This window comes from Vespa velutina, chromosome 8, assembly GCF_912470025.1.
Source record: "Vespa velutina chromosome 8, iVesVel2.1, whole genome shotgun sequence".
NCBI classification, from domain to species: Eukaryota; Metazoa; Arthropoda; class Insecta; order Hymenoptera; family Vespidae; genus Vespa; species Vespa velutina.
In genome coordinates this window covers 1,736,284-1,756,997 of record NC_062195.1, presented here as the reverse complement: position 1 = coordinate 1,756,997, position 20,714 = coordinate 1,736,284, and the positions used below count along the sequence as shown (strand labels likewise).

At 28.2% G+C, this 20,714-nt stretch overlaps 1 protein-coding gene across 2 annotated transcripts in view; it reads right to left on the bottom strand.

The window, feature by feature from the left end:
* The window catches only part of LOC124951231 (quinone oxidoreductase), a 24,707-nt gene extending 4,317 nt beyond the window's left edge, over positions 1 to 20,390 (bottom strand). Inside the window, exons 1-2 of one of the 2 annotated variants that reach the window (XM_047499292.1) lie at positions 20,257 to 20,390; positions 106 to 831 (exon numbers count right to left, since the gene is read on the bottom strand). In XM_047499292.1, the coding sequence (XP_047355248.1) occupies positions 106 to 821 (716 nt within the window). In that variant the 5' untranslated portion in view covers positions 822 to 831; positions 20,257 to 20,390. Of the gene's footprint in view, positions 1 to 105; positions 832 to 1,497; positions 1,944 to 20,256 lie in introns of those variants that run through there. The other variant, XM_047499291.1, reaches the window with a different exon arrangement.
* Positions 20,391 to 20,714: the final 324 nt, after the last annotated feature.

Genomic DNA, 20,714 nt, shown 5'->3' with positions numbered 1-20,714 from the left:
TAATTTAACTATATTTCCTGGATCAATGATCGAAATAATGCAATTGACAAAAGATCGAAAAAAAAAAAAAAAAAAAAAAAAAATAAAGATCTATGAGATTCCTACCGTTGAAATTCCTGTGCCATTATTAATCCATCATCTTTAAGCGTTGCGATTGTTATGGTCACTCTATCTTTTATATCACTGAAGTGATAAGCCGCAATTCTCAATGCCCAAAGTGCTAATCCACCTGTGCCAACGATCAAAATCTTACATACGGTCTTCTCGTCTCTTTCCTTCAAAAGATTCTGTACGTGATCATGTGCAGAAAATACGGTGTTCATAGCAAGTAATGCACCAGCCGGTAACATAGCTGCTACGCTCAGTGACATATTGTCGGGTATCTTTATAAGATATTTAAGATCATGTACAACCAAATATTCGACATATCCATTTGGTATTCCTTCGTATGGATAAAGGATAACGCGATCACCAAGAGCGTATTCGCAATCCTCGCTAACGTCAGAACCAAGTGATTCAATGACACCAGCTACCTCATATCCAGGAAATAATGCGGCATCTCTTACACCATGATGTGGAATATTAATTGGGAAATCACCCTCTAAGGATGCCTCAGTAGCCAAACTACTGCTACTTGATACCGAAGTCAAAGACGATAGACTCGGTGAACGTTTTGGGTGATAGCAAGCTCCGGCACAAACTACACGAATTCGTGCACCTTGTGCGGGTACATCGGGAACTGGTACATCGAAACTGAATACACAATCTCGTCCTGTTATGCTTGGACTTTCGATCGATAGTTGTCTACACAGCTTATTCATTTTTTCCTCTCTGAAAAAACAAGAAAAAAAATAAGATATATATACATATATAATAATAATTTCGAATGTTAATATGATATTACGAATATTTGACTATTCTTGTTGTTTTTTTTTTTTTTCATTTTTCAATTTTTTTTTCTTTCTTATTAACCACCCTTTAATCGTTGTTTGGATGCATTTATATTACATATAATTACGTATAGACTTTTAAGTGTTTAGAAATTAGAAAGCGAAACTCGCTTTCTAGATTCGTCTTATTTTACGTTTCATTTTATGCTTCAATCGACCTCTCTCTCTCTCTCTCTCTCTCTCTCTCTCTTTCTCTCTCTTTTCAAGCACTCCAACGAGAATAATTTCTTATGATAGCTTAGATAAATCATTGGAACACATTGCAGCGTTATTCATGTCACGTGTAACTATATATCACATACGTATGTATGTGTGTACACATACATGCATATATAATAATAAATAAATAAAAAAACAAACAAACAAACAAAAAATTCTCAAATTTAAATTCGTATCGAACTTTTGTGTATGTATTTTTCGTTGTTTTGTGTATGGGAAAAAAAAGAAAAAAGAAAAAATAAAACAAAAAAAATAGACGACATACAACAACAATAATAATAATAATAATAATAATAATAATAATAATAATAATAATAATTACGCGTACCCATTACAATGAGTGGGACAGGCCTTATGAGGGATCGATGGCACTGGCTCCAATTCGACAGGCATCTTGATATCGATGAACGATTAATTTTGAAAAGAGGAAAATTTACAGTGACAAAAAAAAAAAAGGAAAAAACGTTCAATAATAATTGTCGATCCTCAATAAAACTTCTTCGTAACGATATCTCGATAATAAAATAAAAACAAAACAATAATAAAATGAACAATCGTATTATAAAAAAATTTCGCTGTAATCGAAGACTTCGATGTAAAAGTATTACAAAATTTCGACGAAAAGAAAAAGAATGGAAAACAAAAAACAGTGATGGAATAAAATCCAATCGAGGAAGAAGAAGAAAAAAAAAAAAGAACAAACAAAAGAAAATATCAAATTCTCGTTGTCACACGTGTTAATCGTTTGAACGCGTGAAACGGACTAACTCGAAGCGTCGAGAAGTGTTCGCCTTTATACCGTTGCTCGAACGTGTATACACACTACCGTTGATAATGGTAGAATAGTGGAGGGGGAAGGCGAAACGAAGGAAGCGGTACGAGGTGGGGAGTAGGGGCGGCTGGTGCATGGTAAGGAGAGAGAAAGAGAGAGAGAGAGAGAAAGAGAGAGAGAGACGTAGTAACGTACAAGGGTTCATAGGGAACGCATATATACGCGGACAAACAACGAATGAAAATAAGACATGAGAGAATCACTCACGAAACGAACGCATGCACGTTTGTTTTTTCATGCGTGTCTTTTTCGTTCTCTCTTTCTCTCTTCACTTATCAACCTCCCATCGTCTTCGTGTTGTTGTCTTTGATCAAGTCGATCCTTAATGAGAAATGAGAGAGAAACAAGAGAAAGAGAGAGAGAGAGAGAGAGAGAGAGAGAGAGAGAGAGAGAGAAAGAGAGAGAGAGAGAGAGAGAAAGAGAGAGAGAGAGAGAGAGAGAGAGAGAGAGAGAGAGAGAGAGAAAGAGAGAGAGAGAGATACGCAGTTCGTGCAGGTGCCATTTAAATTATATGTGCGTGCATATATATAATATATATAATAAACTGTTGTATGTGTGTGTGTGTGTGTGTGTGTGTACGTATTTAAGTACTGTGGTATATTTTTATCATTTTCTTTCTTTATTATTTTGTTTTCAATATTTTTCCACTTCTCATTCTCTCTTTTTTTTTCCGTCTTTGCAATCCATAAGTTGGGAATTATAAATCTCAAGAGTAAAATTGTACTTTTTCTCTGTGACGTAATCGAACGATAATATATCCAAAAAAAGTTTCCACTTACAAGTGAACTTATTTTCTTGTTTTTCTTTTTACACTGTTATAACTTTCACGAAAGATTTTCATAATAATATTAAATACCCGACGAATATTTTTGCCGATGGACTTCGTCGACGATGCTTTGATCTAGGTCAGTTTGATACGTGAGAATACACGATGATGTCTCAATGTCCGTGTCCGAATTGTTCTGCGAACGAATCGATTTGTGGATGGATTGAAGAATTGATTTTGTTCGGGATATTTGTATAAAAAAAAGAAGTGTAAAAAAAAAAAAAAAGAAAAAAGAAAAGAGAAAGATGCAAATAATATTTCATTTTACTAGCTCGTACGTTGCGGTATATATTATTATCGTGTTCTTCACGAAGAACGTCCTTCGTTAGAATTACGAACGATTAAATCTGATTCGTTAAACATACCAGTTCTCGTCATTTAATTAAATTCAATATTCAATGATGCATATACGCACGCGGGTGTACGTATGTATGCGCATGTGCGAAGAAAAAAAAGGAAGAAAAAGGAGAAAAAAAAAAAAAAAAAAAAAACTGAAGAATCATCTCAATTCACAAATCAGTCGTCCATCAACAAACAGCTGTTGCTTTTTCTTTCGTTATCGAACACGCTTTATGGCTTTAATGATATTACGTAATTTCGAGCTAAATTTAAATGACACACTTTCCTTCCATTTGTAACTACTACTACTCTTTCTCTCTCTCTCTCTCTCTCTCTCTCTCTCTCTCTCTCTCTCTCTCTCTCTCTCTCTCTCTTCTCCGGTTTGGAAATGGAAGATGAACGCGGAATTTTCTTTTCTATTCTTTTCTTTTTTCTTTCTTTTTTTTTTTTGTAATAGAAAAAAAAAAGAAAAATTTCCGTCAACGGCAATGGAAAAAAGAAAAGAAATTAATGACACGATTTCTATACGGACAATAACGATATTTAAATATTAACTAGTCTGATTTATGTATCATCGTTTAGTTTATAACAGAAAATATTCATAGAAACTTTCGATCGCTTTCTAACGAATCAATTAAATAATCGAACGACAATATATTAATTTCAATGGGTTTTAATTAGGTTGCAAATTCTAATTTTAGACTATTATGAATTCTTTCTAAATTTTGTTCGATTCGTTTTAAAAACAAAAAATTTTGCATTATAAAGAGAATGAAGGAGAAAAAAAAGAAAGAAAAAAAAAAAAAAAGAAAGAAAAACGTGACGGCTTTCTTCGGCACTTTATTTATTTATCTATATTATTTTTATTAGCAGCAAGAACAACAACAACGATAATTTCTTAATGATAAATCAATTAAGATCATGGATCGTAAATATGTAATATATGATTACAAAAGATTCTCTATCTATAGAATGATGCAGTCAGTTATTTACTACAATAGTTTGTTTTTCTAAGGAAAACGTAAAACTTGTTTATGGATATGATATGTATATATATATATATATATGTATATATAATAGGTAACTCCATTAATGTTATCATTTTAATATCGATTTATCTCTATCTTCTTAAATGCCATCCTTTAAAACATTAATATAGATGGAGGATGTCAATGATATCTCGTTTAGATTGATCGTTTGTTTTGAATACACACCGAAGTCACTCCCTTCTTATTATGGACATCACGCTTATCGATTATAATTATTTATCAATTTTGAGAAATTGCAAGGAAAATAAAAAAAGAAAAGAAAATGAAAAAAGAAAAAAAAAGAAAAAATAGATGAATGCATCTAATCGAGTAATATCTTAATGACAATTTAAACGATTTAACGCTGTATTTAAAAAAGAAAAAAAAATATATACATATATATATATATATATATTCCCAATATCTTTTTTCTAATCGATCGTACTAATCTTTATTTCATTTGCCATCGTTTTATCTAATTCTTCATCGTTATATATCTATCAAAATTTTCAATATAAATTTATTATAAATGAATATATATAAGAATACATATAAGTGTATAGATACAAACTAGATATGTCATATAAATCGAAACAAAAGAAAAAAAAAAAAAAAGTTGCTAGATGAATTTAAAAAGCGAATTACTTCCTTTTTCTTGTTGTTTTTTTTTTTTTTCTTAAACGGTTCGCAATTCCTTTTACGATCTGTAAAAAAAATATTAGTCTGTAAAAAAAAGATAACACATGTAAGTGGGTAGTTTTATGCCAACTCCATCTCTCCCAACCCCCCCATCCTCATTCCCACGCTCCTTTCCTGTTACTTATATGAACGTGAATACGCGGAACATATAAATCGTATTACATCTATATATACATATACGCATAATAAATTTCACGACGAAATTTCAAAGAACGAATTATGAATCAGTATATAAAGAAACACACGTGTGTCTAGGGAGTCGATCACGACTTGTACACGCGTCGTCCATTAGCAGTCTCGCTTCGACTCCTTTTGCAACCTTCGTACGATTAAAGAAAATAAAAGAAAAGAAAAGAAGAAAAAAAAAAAAAGCTCAACCTATCGCGGCAATGAAGAAAACATCACGTTTAACTCGTACATCGTGTTACTCGTGTCCTTGTTACCTGTATAGAAAAAAGAAAGAATAAAAAGAGAAAGATAAAGAGAGAGAGCGAGAGAGAGAGAGAGAGAGAGAGAGAGAGAGAGACTTGAGGAGGTTGTTCTTAATTAGTTACATACGTTCACTAGTTTCTCAAAGCAATGAAGTTTCAATGATAATCGAGAGTCCGAACGCTATGAAAACAATGTTGTACACATTACGTAAGTTAAGAATAGAGAGCTTTGTTGGATGTGCCTATTCGATCATCGTTTAATCGTTGTTTGACCTCGTTAAAAACTGAACATAACAGGTGCGCTGTTGTTGACTACTCGTTCTTTTGTGTCATCCGAGTCATATACTCTTCTTACTACATGTTATTATTAACATGTAAAAGAGTTTAACATTATAAAGAGGGAGAAAAACAAAGAGAGAGAGAGAGAGAGAGAGAGAGAGAGAGAGAGAGAGAGAGAGAGAGAGAGAGAGAGAGAGAGAGAAAGGGAGTCAATAATCAAGATTATCTTTCACATTCGCACAATCTTTGATAATATCATATATATTCGATAAGAGATTTAATAAAAATATTATATCACCAATGATAATAGTCATCGAGTAGTTTCAAAGGATCGATAGATCATTACTTGTAAGTTACATTGTACAAGGACGTTGGGTATCGAACGGTGATACGATGATCTCTGAATTATCTTTCTTCTATTTTTTCTTCTTCCATTTGCAATTTTATTATTATTATTATTATTATTATTATTATTATTATTATTATTGTTATTATTATTATTATTATTATTAAAAATTATACACTTTTGAATGGAATCCATTTGACGATGAATTTGGTTCAATCACGCGATTGAACAAAATGGGCTCTCTTTTATATTTATTTTTTTAAGCTATGATAGATGGCTGTTTTTAAACGATTACTCGACTTTGAATCATTTATATATATATATATATATCGTAGGTGTTACTGATAATCACGATTCGAATTGGAAACTTCACGTATCTAATGCATGACAAACTATTCCTTCACTCTCCAAAATGATTCAGAATCGATACATATATACACACACATATGCACACACACACGCACGCACGCACATACATACATATATCTACGAATGCGGCAGTCTTGTTAAAAATAAATCAACGATGAAATTTGTATGATCAATACGTTATCTTTGGAAATATTGAAGCGTTATCATTTTAATTCGTTTCGAATCACTTTTAATGGTCTCATTTATTTTTAATTTTATTTATTTCTCGTCTATCAATGTAATTCGTTTCAAATAATTTTTCTAATTTTACCAATGCATACATCGCATATTTTTTAATTTTTGCAAATTTTTCGTTTTCTTTTTCTTTCTTTTTGTTCTTTTTCTTTTTTTTTTTGTTTTTTCTATTTTTTTCCTCGACATTTATTAATTTTGAGGATATACAAATTAACGTTTAACATTTATCCTATATATCGTCATAAATCCGTTTCAAAATAATATTCCAATGTGCAATATGCATTTACGTCACGTCTTTTTCAATTTTGGAAATTTCTTTTTATGTCATTGATTGTTATTAAACTTAAGGATATAGGATATTAAAGTTCTTCGAAAAAACTATGATACTTCGATCAATTTTGTAATTATTATAAAACACGATGAGAAATACATACTCGTGTTATTACAGTAAATTGCAAATCCATTTGCAACGTGGGAATACCTAGATAATGTGTTTCATTCGAATGACACACAAAATGTATGTGCGCGCGCGCGTGTGTGCGCGTGTTGCGTGTGATCTTTTTCATACAAGCAGATATTATTAAAATATATTGACGTTTACAAATGCTTTTAAAAATTGTCTCCGTCTTAATTATCTCACGTTATTAAAATATTTTTCGATACGTCATGAAGGCCAAATAATGACGTACATATACGAAAATGATAAACGATCGGTTGAAATTTCAAGCCAATTATTATTAATACATAGAAATGGGGGAAAAAAAAAACAAAGAGAAAAATTAAGAAAATAAAATAAAATAAAAAAAAAAAAAAAAAAAACAAAACGTAAAATTTAAATTTCAATCGACAATCACGTTGGAATAACGTCTATATCATCGATGCATTAAGTTGACCTAATTTTTTTTTTTGTTTTTTTCTTTCTTTTTTCGTTTGTTTTTTTTTTGTTTCCTTCGAGAACAAAAAATATCTAAAATGTAATCTAAATTCGAAAGAAAAATCTTTTAGCCCATAGCCTTTTCGTGTTTCCATTGAATTCCGGTGAATCAAGGGAAATATACGCATATGATAAAAATAGCTTACGTTTAGTATGCAGAAAAAAAGAAAAAAAGAAGAAGAAGAAGAAGAAAATGAAGATGAAGAAGAAAGAGAAAGAGCAATCTCCGCATCGAGAGACTTTTTCTCTAATCATTTTTTATTTCCCTTTTTTAATTCCCGTTTTATATCAACTTCTAATCGAAAAAGAACAATTTCTTAATCGATAAATTGTTATAATAATATAATAACCGAATAAATATTAATCATCATCGTTTATACGTTTAAATGTCCATCGAGGTATTATTTTTATCGTCGTTTGAAAAATATTCTCGGATATTAATTCAAACGAAATAAATGAAGAGAAAAATGATTTTGTCCTTTTACATTACCTAACGAAAAACGAAATCTAATTGGTAATTTCGACTTGATGGATAAGAGAATGTCGATAAAAAAAAAAATAAAAAAAAAAAAAAAAATTCAGGAATTTTATTCCGAAATCAAAAAATATATATGTGAATACATTTGTCAAAGTAAAAGAAAGAAAGAAAAAAAAAAAAAAGAAACAGAATTCATTTTATTTTCCCTAAATAATAATGATAATAATAATAATAATAATAATAAAAAAATCGAAACCTATATCCGCAATGTGGATTTAATGAATTAATAATTCATTTTGTTTCTTTTACTCTCTCTCTCTCTCTCTCTCTCGAAAAAAAAAGAAAAAAAAAGACAAAGAAAAATAAATCAAGCAAAGATTTAAATAAACAATATAGACGCATCATAGTAACGTGAGATTAACGATGATTAAATAGAGAAAAAAAGAAAAGAAAAGAGAGAGAAAGAGAGAGAAAAGAAAGAAAATGAAACTTAAGCAAAGAATAAAAAAACCAATAGTCATTAATATTGCGATTGTATTATATAGTGACGAAAGTAAAAATAATTATTTGAACGAACCAAGACGATATAATTTTTTGGACTTTGAAAAAAAAAAAAAAAAAAAACGATATATATATTTACATATATGAAGATAAAGAGAAGTACAAAATAAAAATAAAAACGAAAAGAAACAAAGAATAAAAAGACAAGAGAAAAAGATAAAAAGAGTAAGAGAAAAAAAGAAAGAAAGAGAGAAAAGGAAGGAAGTATGTAAACCCCGTTTGTTGGAAATCTTGCGAGAAGGTTTCTTTGTTATATGCGCGTTTGGTTCGATACGGTGTGCGCGCGGGCGCGCGCGCGCGTTCGTTCGCTCGCGCACACAAATGCAGATTGCCCAGGGTAAAGAGATGGGGGAAGGCGGTCGATACCATAGCACGCTTGAATCACGTGTACATCAGCAGGCATCCGCGTGTTCGCCCGACTAGATCTTACGTTAGAGCGCACCGTTCTCGCCTATTTCGAGTATAATGCCTCGTGCGTGCGTGTGTGTGTGTATGAGTGTGTGAGTGTGTGTGAGAGAGAGAGAGAGAGTGAGAGGCTATACAACACAGTACTACACCCTTCTACAAAATTTGATTTTATATTTTAAATTACATATATACATCTTCTTTTTTTATTTTATATTATTTTATCTTATTCCATCCTTTTTCCATTTCTTTCGATCTATGGCCCAATATGGAATAATTCATTAATTAATTCCTCGTGACACGAGTATAGGAAATAAAAGAATTTTTGGTTTTTTCTTTTTTTTTTTCCGTTCAAAAATTCCATTACGATATATATATATATATATATATATATATATATATATATATATATATATGGGGAATTAAGGTTTTTTTTTTTTGTTCAGCTCAAGAAAAATTTTGTGATTTAAAAAATACACAGAAGTTTTGTGATTAAAAAAAAAAAAAAAAAAAAAAAAAAAAAAAAAAAAAAAAAAAAAAATGACTTCTTTTTTTCCTTTCCTTTCTTTTCTTTTTTTGTAGCTCTTCGTAAGTCCTACGTGAGTTTAGAAATTTGTTCGAGTAACAACTATTGGACACGCCTAAGAAATGATGCATCTTTATACTTTCTTTTTCTTTTTCTACGAGTTCATAGAAGTTCTTATGTGATATCATTTATCTAAACAATTTAATGACAAAACAAATATATATATCCAAGAAACGTTGATAGAAATTGATAGATTATCAATGTATTTATAAACAATGATTCGTTCTTTGTTTATTTTTTTCATGTCTTTTGTTCTCTTTTAATCAAACGAGTTCGGCAAAGTTCAATGTTTCGTTTTAGCTACTTCTGGAACAGCTGTTGTTCACAGAACGGAGAAATTTTAACTCTATTCTACATATGCTCCGTCTAAATCTGTGTGTGTGTGTTTGTGTGTGTATACACATCATAACTTACAAAATTTTTTCAATATTCTTTTCCTTTTCCTTTTTTTTTCTTTTTTTTTTCTTTTTTTTTTTTTTTTGGAAAATCCTTCAAACAACCAAATCATCCAAATAGTAATTATTACAATTATTATTTAATTTCTAATTATCATTAATCATTATAACTTTGTGAAAAACAAACTAATCGGTATATTATTTGATTACGGTGCTAAATAATAATTTCTATTCCTGATAATCAAATTCTTTCCCTGTTTCCATATTGTTTCCCTATTTTCTTAGAACATAAAAAAAAAAAAAAAAAAAAAAAATAAAAAAAAAAATATGTGAATTTTTTCAAATAGATCGATAATTCGATAAATATATATAATTAAAAACTTTTCCTAGCGAATATTAAAATTATTATTATATTTATATATATATATATATATATAAAATTCTGTTCGAAAATGAGAATATTCGGAATATCAAATATCATTGTCGTTCGTTGTAACAATAAATGATAAAATTGTGATAGCCACTAAGGGAAGTATTTCCTTCCTTTAGTTTTTAAATTTTAAAAAATTTTTAATTCTAAAAAGAATTGTGTATGAGTATACATTTTAACAGATACAAAACAGATATTATTATAATAAATCGAATATTATAATAATAATAATAATAATAATAATAATAATAATAATAATAATAATAATAATAAAAATAATAATAATAATAATAATAATAATAAATAGAAAGTAAATTCGAAAGAATTGTTACGAAGGGAGAATATGATTAATAATCATTTTATATATATATACATTAAAAATTTCGGTCACATTAATCAATAATAATAATAATATTTATTATTATTGCAGTGGTCAGGTGAAAATATTTCCATCGAAGACTTTCGAAATTGCACATACGAAAAAAAAAAAAAAAAAAAAAATTCTTTTTCATTGTCTCTTTGTCGTCCGACGAATATGTATTTATAGGGTGGACTAAAAGTTCCCAAGTGATATTCAAAAATCAATTATTTTTTCGCATGACTTTGGATTAATTTCATTATTCATTCATTCATCATTTATTAAAATCTACATCTAGGAACTTTGTAAAATAAATATGAATGAATTTTTAATGATTTTCTACCCCTCTCAAAAAAAAAAAAAAAAAAAAAAAAAAAAAAAAAAAAAAAAAGAAAAATGAGCGTAATTAATAATCACTTTGTTATTGTTTATTAAAAACTATTCGGTATTAATTTATAATATTCATTAATAGTGATCTGGTATTATTATTAGAAATATAGAAAATTAGTTTTAAAACGAACACACACACACACACTTATATATATATATATATATATATTACATATACATAAAATAAGTTGTTATCCTTATCGATTTTAACTATATACCGTTATCACTATGAGAATTTTTAGAAAGGCCTAGTTAGTAAATAAGTAAATATCTTGTTGATATGAGAATATTAAAGTCCTGTTATATTAATCGTCGTTATACTCGAGAAAACAAATCTAATATATAAATAGTTCATATATATATATATATATATATATATATATATATATATATATATTAATTAGTCGAGTGTATCGATTGAATGTTTGAAAGATAATTCTTACGTTGGATGAAAAGAAGATGACGAAAGAAATAAATCTTGAATATGATAATGAAATTCATTTCGAGACGAGTCAAAATTATCATTATATTGATCAGCATGAATTATATACGATTATTTGTTTGTGGAAGATTATTAAACAACGGATAACGTTTCTATAAATACTTAGATACTATAGGAACAAATGAAAAATAATACCAAGAGATGTCAACGACATTTGGTTATATATATATATATATATGTATATATATATATATATACATATATGTACAGAGTGTTCTAAAAGTTTCGGGATGCTTTAAAAAAAATAGATCTGCTTTTCCGCGAAAAAAAAAAAAAAAGGAAAAAAAAAAATAACAATAATAAAAAACCTTAAAAAATATATTTCTCAACGTTTATAAATATAATCGTAAGAAATACGTTGGAATGAAAAATAATCGATCAATAATATTTCATTATCATTGGCATTAATCTTTAAATACGATATATCGTAAACATTATAAACGTATAATTATTAACAATACATTTTTTCCCAATTTTACCTATTATTTTTATATTACTTCTTTTTTCGCCCGTCACACCCCACCATCCTCCCTTCCCACTCCGATCGAAGATAAATAATTATTCGTGCACGAATAAGAAACGTGTGTTTGCGTTTACATTTTCTTTATTTTTTAAGCTCCGTAATATAAATTTCATAAAAGTCCTAAAATAATTTGTTTTTATTTTCTTTTAAATCATTTTTGAGCTCACCAAGGAAATTATAGCTCACCCTATATATATATATATATATATATATATATATATATATATATATATACATACATACATATAAAAAATAATATGAATTGATTTACGTTAGGGACAACACCAGAAAAGAAGTCGTTCTCAAAAGGTGACATTCACTTTTCACGATGCCAACTCGTGGACTGTTTCACAATTGCACGTGTTTATACGGAGTATCTCTTATTTATGTATGTACATATATATATATATATATATATATATATACGTATATCATATGTATATGTACACACCACACACACATATATATATATATATATGTATACAGGTGATTATATGCGTTTACGCACAAATATATGTATAAGAAGTTTTGTATCCAAGGAGAAGAAAATCGTTTTATTTCGAAGCACGTGTTATGTGGTGTTGAATTTTATATATACATATATATATATATATATATATATATATATATTTATGTATATATATATATATATACACGCACACACCGTAGACATAACTACCGGGGGACTAATTCACAAACTCCAGACTGTTAACAAATCTAAGCACGAAAAAAAAACAACGAGACTTTCTTTTCTTTTTCTTTCGTTTTTCTTTTTCTTTTTATTTTTTTCCTTCTAATTTGTTTATTCACGTTTTTTCCGGTTTTTTTTTTTTTTTTTTTTTTCTTTTTTTCCTTCACTTTACTTGCGCGTTAATGTATAGCTGATATGAAAAAAAAAAAAAAGAAAAGAAAAGAAAAAAAAAAAAAAGAGAAAAAAAAAAGATAAAAAAAATAAATATTCAATGTAAAGACGATTAATATTTATTATATACGCGTTAAGAAAACAATAATAATGACAATAACAATAACAATAACAACAACAACAACAACATCAACAATAATGATAATAATGATAATAATGATAATAATAATAATAATAATAATAATAATTAAATCGAATGATAATGATAATACGTATCATTACGTTCATCGTAGTAGTGAAAGATCTTTGTCAAGTGTTTCATAACAAATAGTGGAAAAAAAAAGAAAAAACGAAAACAAAGAACAGAAAGAAAATAAATAAATATCATGGAACATTACCATGATACTAGAATAACAGAATAACATAAGGTAACGCACTATGTTCATCAATTTATCTATTGGATCTATCGTATAAACGATAACAAGAAGTGATCGATGATAACACATTATCGATTATTCATTTTCGATATTTCATTTAAACTTACATAGTACGTTTATATTGAATATATATATATATATATATATATATATATATATATATATATATTATAATTATTAATTAATTCATTCATTCATTTATCTTTTGTCTTTGAATAATAATTTACTTCCTATGGTTTCTCTTTATTTTTTTTTTTCGACGATAGATAAATAATTACTCATGTAAGAGTAAGAAAAAAAGAAAACATTTTATTTTATTTCTTTCTTCTTCTTCTTCTTTTTTTTTCCTTTTTTTTTTTTCTTTCTTTTATCTATAATGTTAATTCATACTGACGAATTTGATTTGTCAAAAATCAAATATATAATTTTTCATTCGAAAAATGTTTTTAATCAAAGATAAGAATGTTTTCGTTTAACATTTGTCACACTATCTCTATCTATCTCACTTTCTATCTTTCTCTTCCTATTAATTTTGATATACAATCATTTCATTGCATCCATATGCTACTACGTACAATTATATATTGTATTTATTTATTTATGTATTTGTTTCAAAGTTAAAAAAAAAATAAAAAAAAAAAATAAATAAAAATGAAAATATGGTACATTTTCGAAATTTCTATTGAAATTTTCGTATAAATGAACGATTTTCTACGAGTGTACCGTTGTCATTGGTTCAATGACACATTCGTAGCGATCAGCTGATCGCTCGACCACGTTAAAAGGAAAAGGCATGTTAAACGTAGTCTTGTCCTTCAACTTTGATTTTGCCTCTGACTCATAATTCTATTCTATAGGGTGAACGGATTTCTTTTAGACTTGCAGCTCGAAGTCTGATAAGAAAAATCATCTAATCTAAATGATCACGAAAAATTAGTAATTAATTTTTAATACCATCTAAAAAAAAGCAACTTTTTGTCTCATACTTTATCCATATTCATTCATGATTCGTACATAATTTAATGTTATAAAAAATTGTATAAATATATATATATGTGTGTGCGCGCGTGTATTTTCTTTTTCGAATTTGACGTTCGAAAAAAAAAAAAAAAACAAAGAAAAGAAACGTGTTTTAATTCATCGATTAAAAAATACTTCATTTAATTATTATTTAAGAATTGTGAATTTTTACATTTGTGAATAAAATTTTAATGTATAAAACTTGAAATATAAAAACTGATATAGATATTGAATAATATTCTATAAAAAGACTTATTGTATGATAAACAATATTCCTTTTACGATAAGAAAGTAAAAAATGATATGAAATATAAAAGTCACCTGATTTATTATTAACATACGATTATAATGCTTTTTTAATCCGTTTTATTAATTAGCTCGAATACGCGACGCACTCATTTCATTTTTACCGATGAATATGATCATCGATGATCGATGATAGAGGCAAACAATGATGAATATAATATAAAGAATTGTCAATTGACGTATTATACATCTTGAAAATAATTTTCTAGTTTTCTGCGTATTACGTGATAATTATATATAAAACGTGGGAAAAACGTTGAGTGTGCACAATTTTAAATTCGTGTAAATAATCAAAAGTATTCGTAGAAAAATAAAAAATAAAAAAAGAAAAAAAAAAAGAAAGAAAGAAAAAAAAAGGAAAGAAAAAAAGGAAAGAAAGAAAGAAGACTAAAAGATTTGATGATTTAATGCTTAATTATTGAGATTTGTTATTCGTTTATTATTTAATGATTTTAAATCTATGCATCTATGTATTCATATGTATTCATGTATATTTATGTATGCTTGCAATATGGCAATAGTAAGCGAAGGAAATATTGTACATTGTGTGTAGATACCAAAGCCGAGAAGATGTAAATATTTACAGACGAACCGTGCGACGTACAATTTAGTTCGATGACGACATTTACGCGACAAATTCTAAATTAATATTTTTTTATTTCTCTCTGTTAAACGAACGTGAAAAATAAACACACGTGTACCTATTACACAGTAATAATGATGATAATAATGATAATATTAATAACAATAATAATAATAATAATAATAATAATAATAATAATAATAATAATAATAATAATAATAATAATAATAATAATAATAATAATAATAATAATAACAACAACAATGTACTTTAAAGAATAATATTTTCAAATAAATGGATAAACAAAAGCTAAAACAAACAAAAAAAAATTGTACCTTCTGTAAATCCAAAAATTTAATGAATTTAAAATTATAACAAGCTTATAATAAAATTTTTCGATTACTTTCCTTTTTTCTTTCTTTCTTTCTTTTTTTTTTTTTTTTGTTTTTTTCTTTTCCTTGAAAATCGTCGTATAAATCTTCTAATAGCATGAACAAACTCGTGCATACACATACATAAATAGACAAACAAACAAGCACACGAATAAGCGGATAAAGGTATAATAAATGTTTTATAAATGTAAACGAATATACCGCAGTTTCGCCGCATTGCAACAAAATCTTGAAGTAGCTCGCAAAGTATCATACGTGACTACCACAGCACGGTTCGTTTTATACGAGTGTAATGACCTTTGACACCAAAGAGAGAGAGAGAGAGAGAGAGAGAGAGAGAGAGAGAGAGAGAGAGAGAGAGAGAGATAAGGGGGGGGTTGGAGAAAGAGAGAGAGAGAGAGAGAGAGAGAGAGAGAGAGAGAGAGAGAGAGAGAGAGAGAGAGAGAGAGAGAGAGAGAGAGAGAGAGAGAGAGAGAGAGAGAGAGAGAGAGAGAGAGAGAGAGAAAGATAGTCATTCAAGCTCTTGCTGTAAGTGCTGAACATTTAAAATACTATATATATTTACATGTACAGTGGTCGATGACACAAGTATAATGCTTTTGTAGAACTATATCATTGTATTTCTCAAATGTTATATCTTTTTTCCTTCATTGATCATAATCATCGATAATCTTTAACCTCTAATTCCAAATAAATCCTATGGAGAACAATGCGTAAATACAAAATGCAATATATATTACATTATTTCATCAAACTCGTATACAGATAATTTTTTTTTTTTTTTTTAATCCTCCACTTTTATCTATTTATTTATTTATTTTTTAACACGCAATAAAATTATCATATAAGAACGATAACGTAATTAGATTTTACGCGTTATTATATACGTAAATTACGAGATAATGCGAAATTTCCGAAGGAATGAAAGTTACAATTGTATATGCCGATCGTTTATTTACTTTCCTTTTTTCTTTTTTTTTTTTTTTTACCCACCATTTGCAGTACCAATTACAAGAATTGTAATTATTATTTTTGTCAAGTGAAAATGCGATAAATCTTAATATGAATTTATCGCAGAAACATAAATGATCCTATTAATTAAGAATGAATCATTGGATTAAAACGTTTGTTTATCGTTTTTTCTTTTTTCTTTTATATATAGAACACAAAAAATTACTATTATCCTTATCTCCTTCCCCCTTCGCTCTCTCTCTCTCTCTCTCTCTCTCTCTCTCTCTCTCTCTCTCTCTCTTTTATAAGTTTATATATACAAACTGAATTAATAAAGTTATCATCGTTTGGAACGATAGAAATCATAATAATATGGTATGACGAATTAATTGATTTAATAACAATGAACGATGAAAGGATTAATTAACAATTGGTCTAATAAATATACTCGAAGATATTCTAGGATTGCACGTGATGCAATTTCTAAACTTGTAAATATAATTGTAAACATTTGTGAACGTGATCAATAGATCTCTCTCATTGCTCGTTTTATTATCATACTTATATTTACTCCGACCCCCTACATAGGCGATTTACTCATGACGTTCACATTCGACGTACAATGTCAATTATTGAGATTAACTGAGATTTGTCTTTGGTTGAATATTCAATAACTTAAAAGGATCCTTATATTAACCAATCACGTTGATCATAAACGTCACAGATGTTAACATCGTATACAATCGATAATTGAACTTTATATTATAATTTGGTATGATGTTAATTTATTGTTCCATGAAATATTTTCGAAATTAACGTCATTCGTTTCTCTCTTTTTTTTTTTTTTTTTTTTTTTTTAATATATCATAGAAATTATTTTGCTTTAAATTCCGTTAAATCCTTCGAGTGTTTCCGAGCATACATGATTTTTTTCCTCTCATAAAATATATATATGTTATATAAAGAGATAAAAAGAAGATAAAAAGAAATTGTAAATATATATATATATATATATATATATATATATATATATATATATATATATATATATATAGAGGGTGAATCAAATGTTCTTGTCAAAAATCGATTAAACCTTTTCATGAATTTTCGTAATTAGACGTGCAGTATTACAAGCTAAGTTCGTGTTTTTATGATCTGCAAAAAAAAAAAAAGAAAAAAAAAAAAAGAAAAGGGAAAAGGAAGCAAAAAATTTGTCTGGATAAATAGCGATCGACTTTTTAAGATGACTCAGAAACATTTGACTTTGGACCACCTTGTATATCAAAGAGATCCCGGATATATATTTCAAAAAGAGAGAAAGAGAATAATAAAAAAAAAAAAAAAAGAAAAGAAAAAGAAAAGAATTTCTGAAAAGTATGTTCATCCATAAAGAACGTACGCTTCTATTTCTAGAGTTGACACGTCGAATACTTCAAAAACAACGAATAATCCTGTTAACATTATGAAGAACATAACATAACATTTTGAAGAAAGAGAGACAGAGCGAGCGAGCGAGAGAGAGAGAGAGAGAGAGAGAGAGAGAGAGAGAGAGAGAGAGAGGAAGAGAGCGAGAGAGAGAGAAGGAGTTATGATGATGATATTTCAAGGACGTTTTTACTTGTCCCCATAGATTCTACTTCTACTCCTCGATCGAAGCCAATTTTGTATGAGTTGCGTCATCGCGATCGAGTTCTTCCAGGTCACCGGAACAATGGCCTTTCATATCAAAGCAGACTACGGTATATATATAGATAGATATGTATGTATATGTATATGTATATGTTCTATGTCATCGGAATCCAATTCAATGTTTACGTTGGACACTTATTAAAAGATTGAGATTTCATTGATCGGAAGTTAACAGAAAATGCTCAACAAGATATATATATATATATATATATATATATATATAATTTAATTATATCTGTAATTTTTATAAATTAAATAATTAGGATAATTGACATATTCTTTCTTTTCTTTTCTTTTGAATTAATTCATATAATAATTTCCATTGAAATGATTAAAATATCTGCATGAAAAAAAAAAAAAAAAAATAAATAAATGAGAATTTATACAATTGCAATGAAAATTTAAAAGTAATTCAAGAATTTGTCTGTAAATAAAAATTCATATCTTCTCGGAAGATAAAATAGAAAAAATAAAAGAAAGAAAAAAAAAAAGCAAGAAAGAAAGAAAGAAAGAAAGAAAGAACAAACAAACCAATGACGAGAAGAAAAATAAAAATTATTAATCATTTTCGATCGATATCACGAAAAATAACGAATTGGATGAGAGTATGAGAGTTCAGTTGAATTGTTTTCGTTCGATTGTTATCTGACAAGTTTGTATCTTTTTAATGCGACTTCTCATCGATTTAGAATTATAAACGTAACTTATCGCTCTTTGTTTTTCGATTTGAAAGAGTAGATTTACGAGCAGCGATATGCCGGCTCGTTCCCATTAAAAAGGAAAAACAAAGAAATAATTGGAAAAAAAAAAGAAAAAAAAGGGAAAAAAAAAAAGAAAAAAAAAAAAAAGAAAAAGAATTAGATTCCTTGTTAAGAAGCATAAAGCACGTAACAAGTGCGTTCTTTTTTCATTCTTTTTTTTTCTTTTTTTTAAATCTTTTCATAAAAGTTCAAAACGTAACAAATGTGTTCTTTTTCTCTCTCTCTCTCTCTCTCTCTCTCTCTCTCTCTCTCTCTTTTTTTTCTTTTTTTCTTAAATCTTTTCGTAAAAGATCAAAACGAATGAAAAGGGATATACAGGGATAAATCGTTACTTTCTTCTATCGTTCCTATCTTCTTTCGATACTTCCATATTTGATATAGCAGATAGCATAATGCGTTTCACGCGTTTAGATTGTGAAAATAAAGTATCTTTCGCGTTACACGTAATAACGTCCTTGAAAAATCGGATTTCGTCGATAACAAATAGATATAGGATATTTTTATCCGTAAGAGTGTATTTGTGCGTATGCGTGTATATATATATATATATATATATATATATATATATATATATATATATATATATGTATGTAAATTTAGAAAAAGATGAATCTTGGTACGAAGAGAGTACCGAGAAAAAGTACTTACACTCTTCCATACTCGTTTGTTTAAACATTCACGATGATGAAGGCTAAATGGTACGATACTTTTAGAAACGTTCACTTTAAATAATAAATTTCTCCGCGTAGACAGCATCGATTCTAACTCTATGATATATATATATATATATGTATATATATAAATTACAGGTAGGGGAAAAATTTCTTAGTCTTATAACACTTTACTGAAATTTGCGAGGGGGGAGGGAATATATATATATATATATATATATATAAAAGAGAAAAAAGTCAGCTAAAAAAGTCTGGAAAAAATCGTTCGTTACTTGAATAAATTATTTAAAATCATCTAGGAAAACTTTAGCAATTTTTTTTTCTTTATCCACTGCGTCCCACTTCACCCTCGCCGCCATTGTCTCAACCCCATATACAAAATATATGCAATTTATAGAAATATAATACGAATGTACAGTCGTCGAAGCATAGAACGAAAAGAAAAATAATACAATGATCGAAGTCCTTACCTTTTTCGTATCACTGAATGCGATCCTTATGTAATAGACGAAGCTTCGTTTTCTTGATTGTGACTTTTATTGTTTGTATATTATAAATAAATTCGAGAGAAAATAGACAGAAGGAGATAAAGAGAGCAAGAGAGAGAGAGAGAGGGGGGGAGAGAGAGAGAGAGAGAGAGAATACGAATTAAAGGTAATGGAAATGAGTCACAAAAAAAAAATCGTTTCACGATTATAACCCTCGGATTTTCTATAAAAAAAAAAAAATTTTTTTTTCGGAGAATTTTACTGTTCAGAGGAGGGTCCACACGTAGACACTGCAATAATGTCCATAGGTAAAACGATGGAGGGCGCTTCAAAAGGGTATTCTCTCTCATTGCGCCGACTCCGAAAACTTCGCCAATCTCCTCCTCCACCTACTTCACCATCACTACCACTTCCTCCTCCTTCACCTCCTCTTCCTCCTC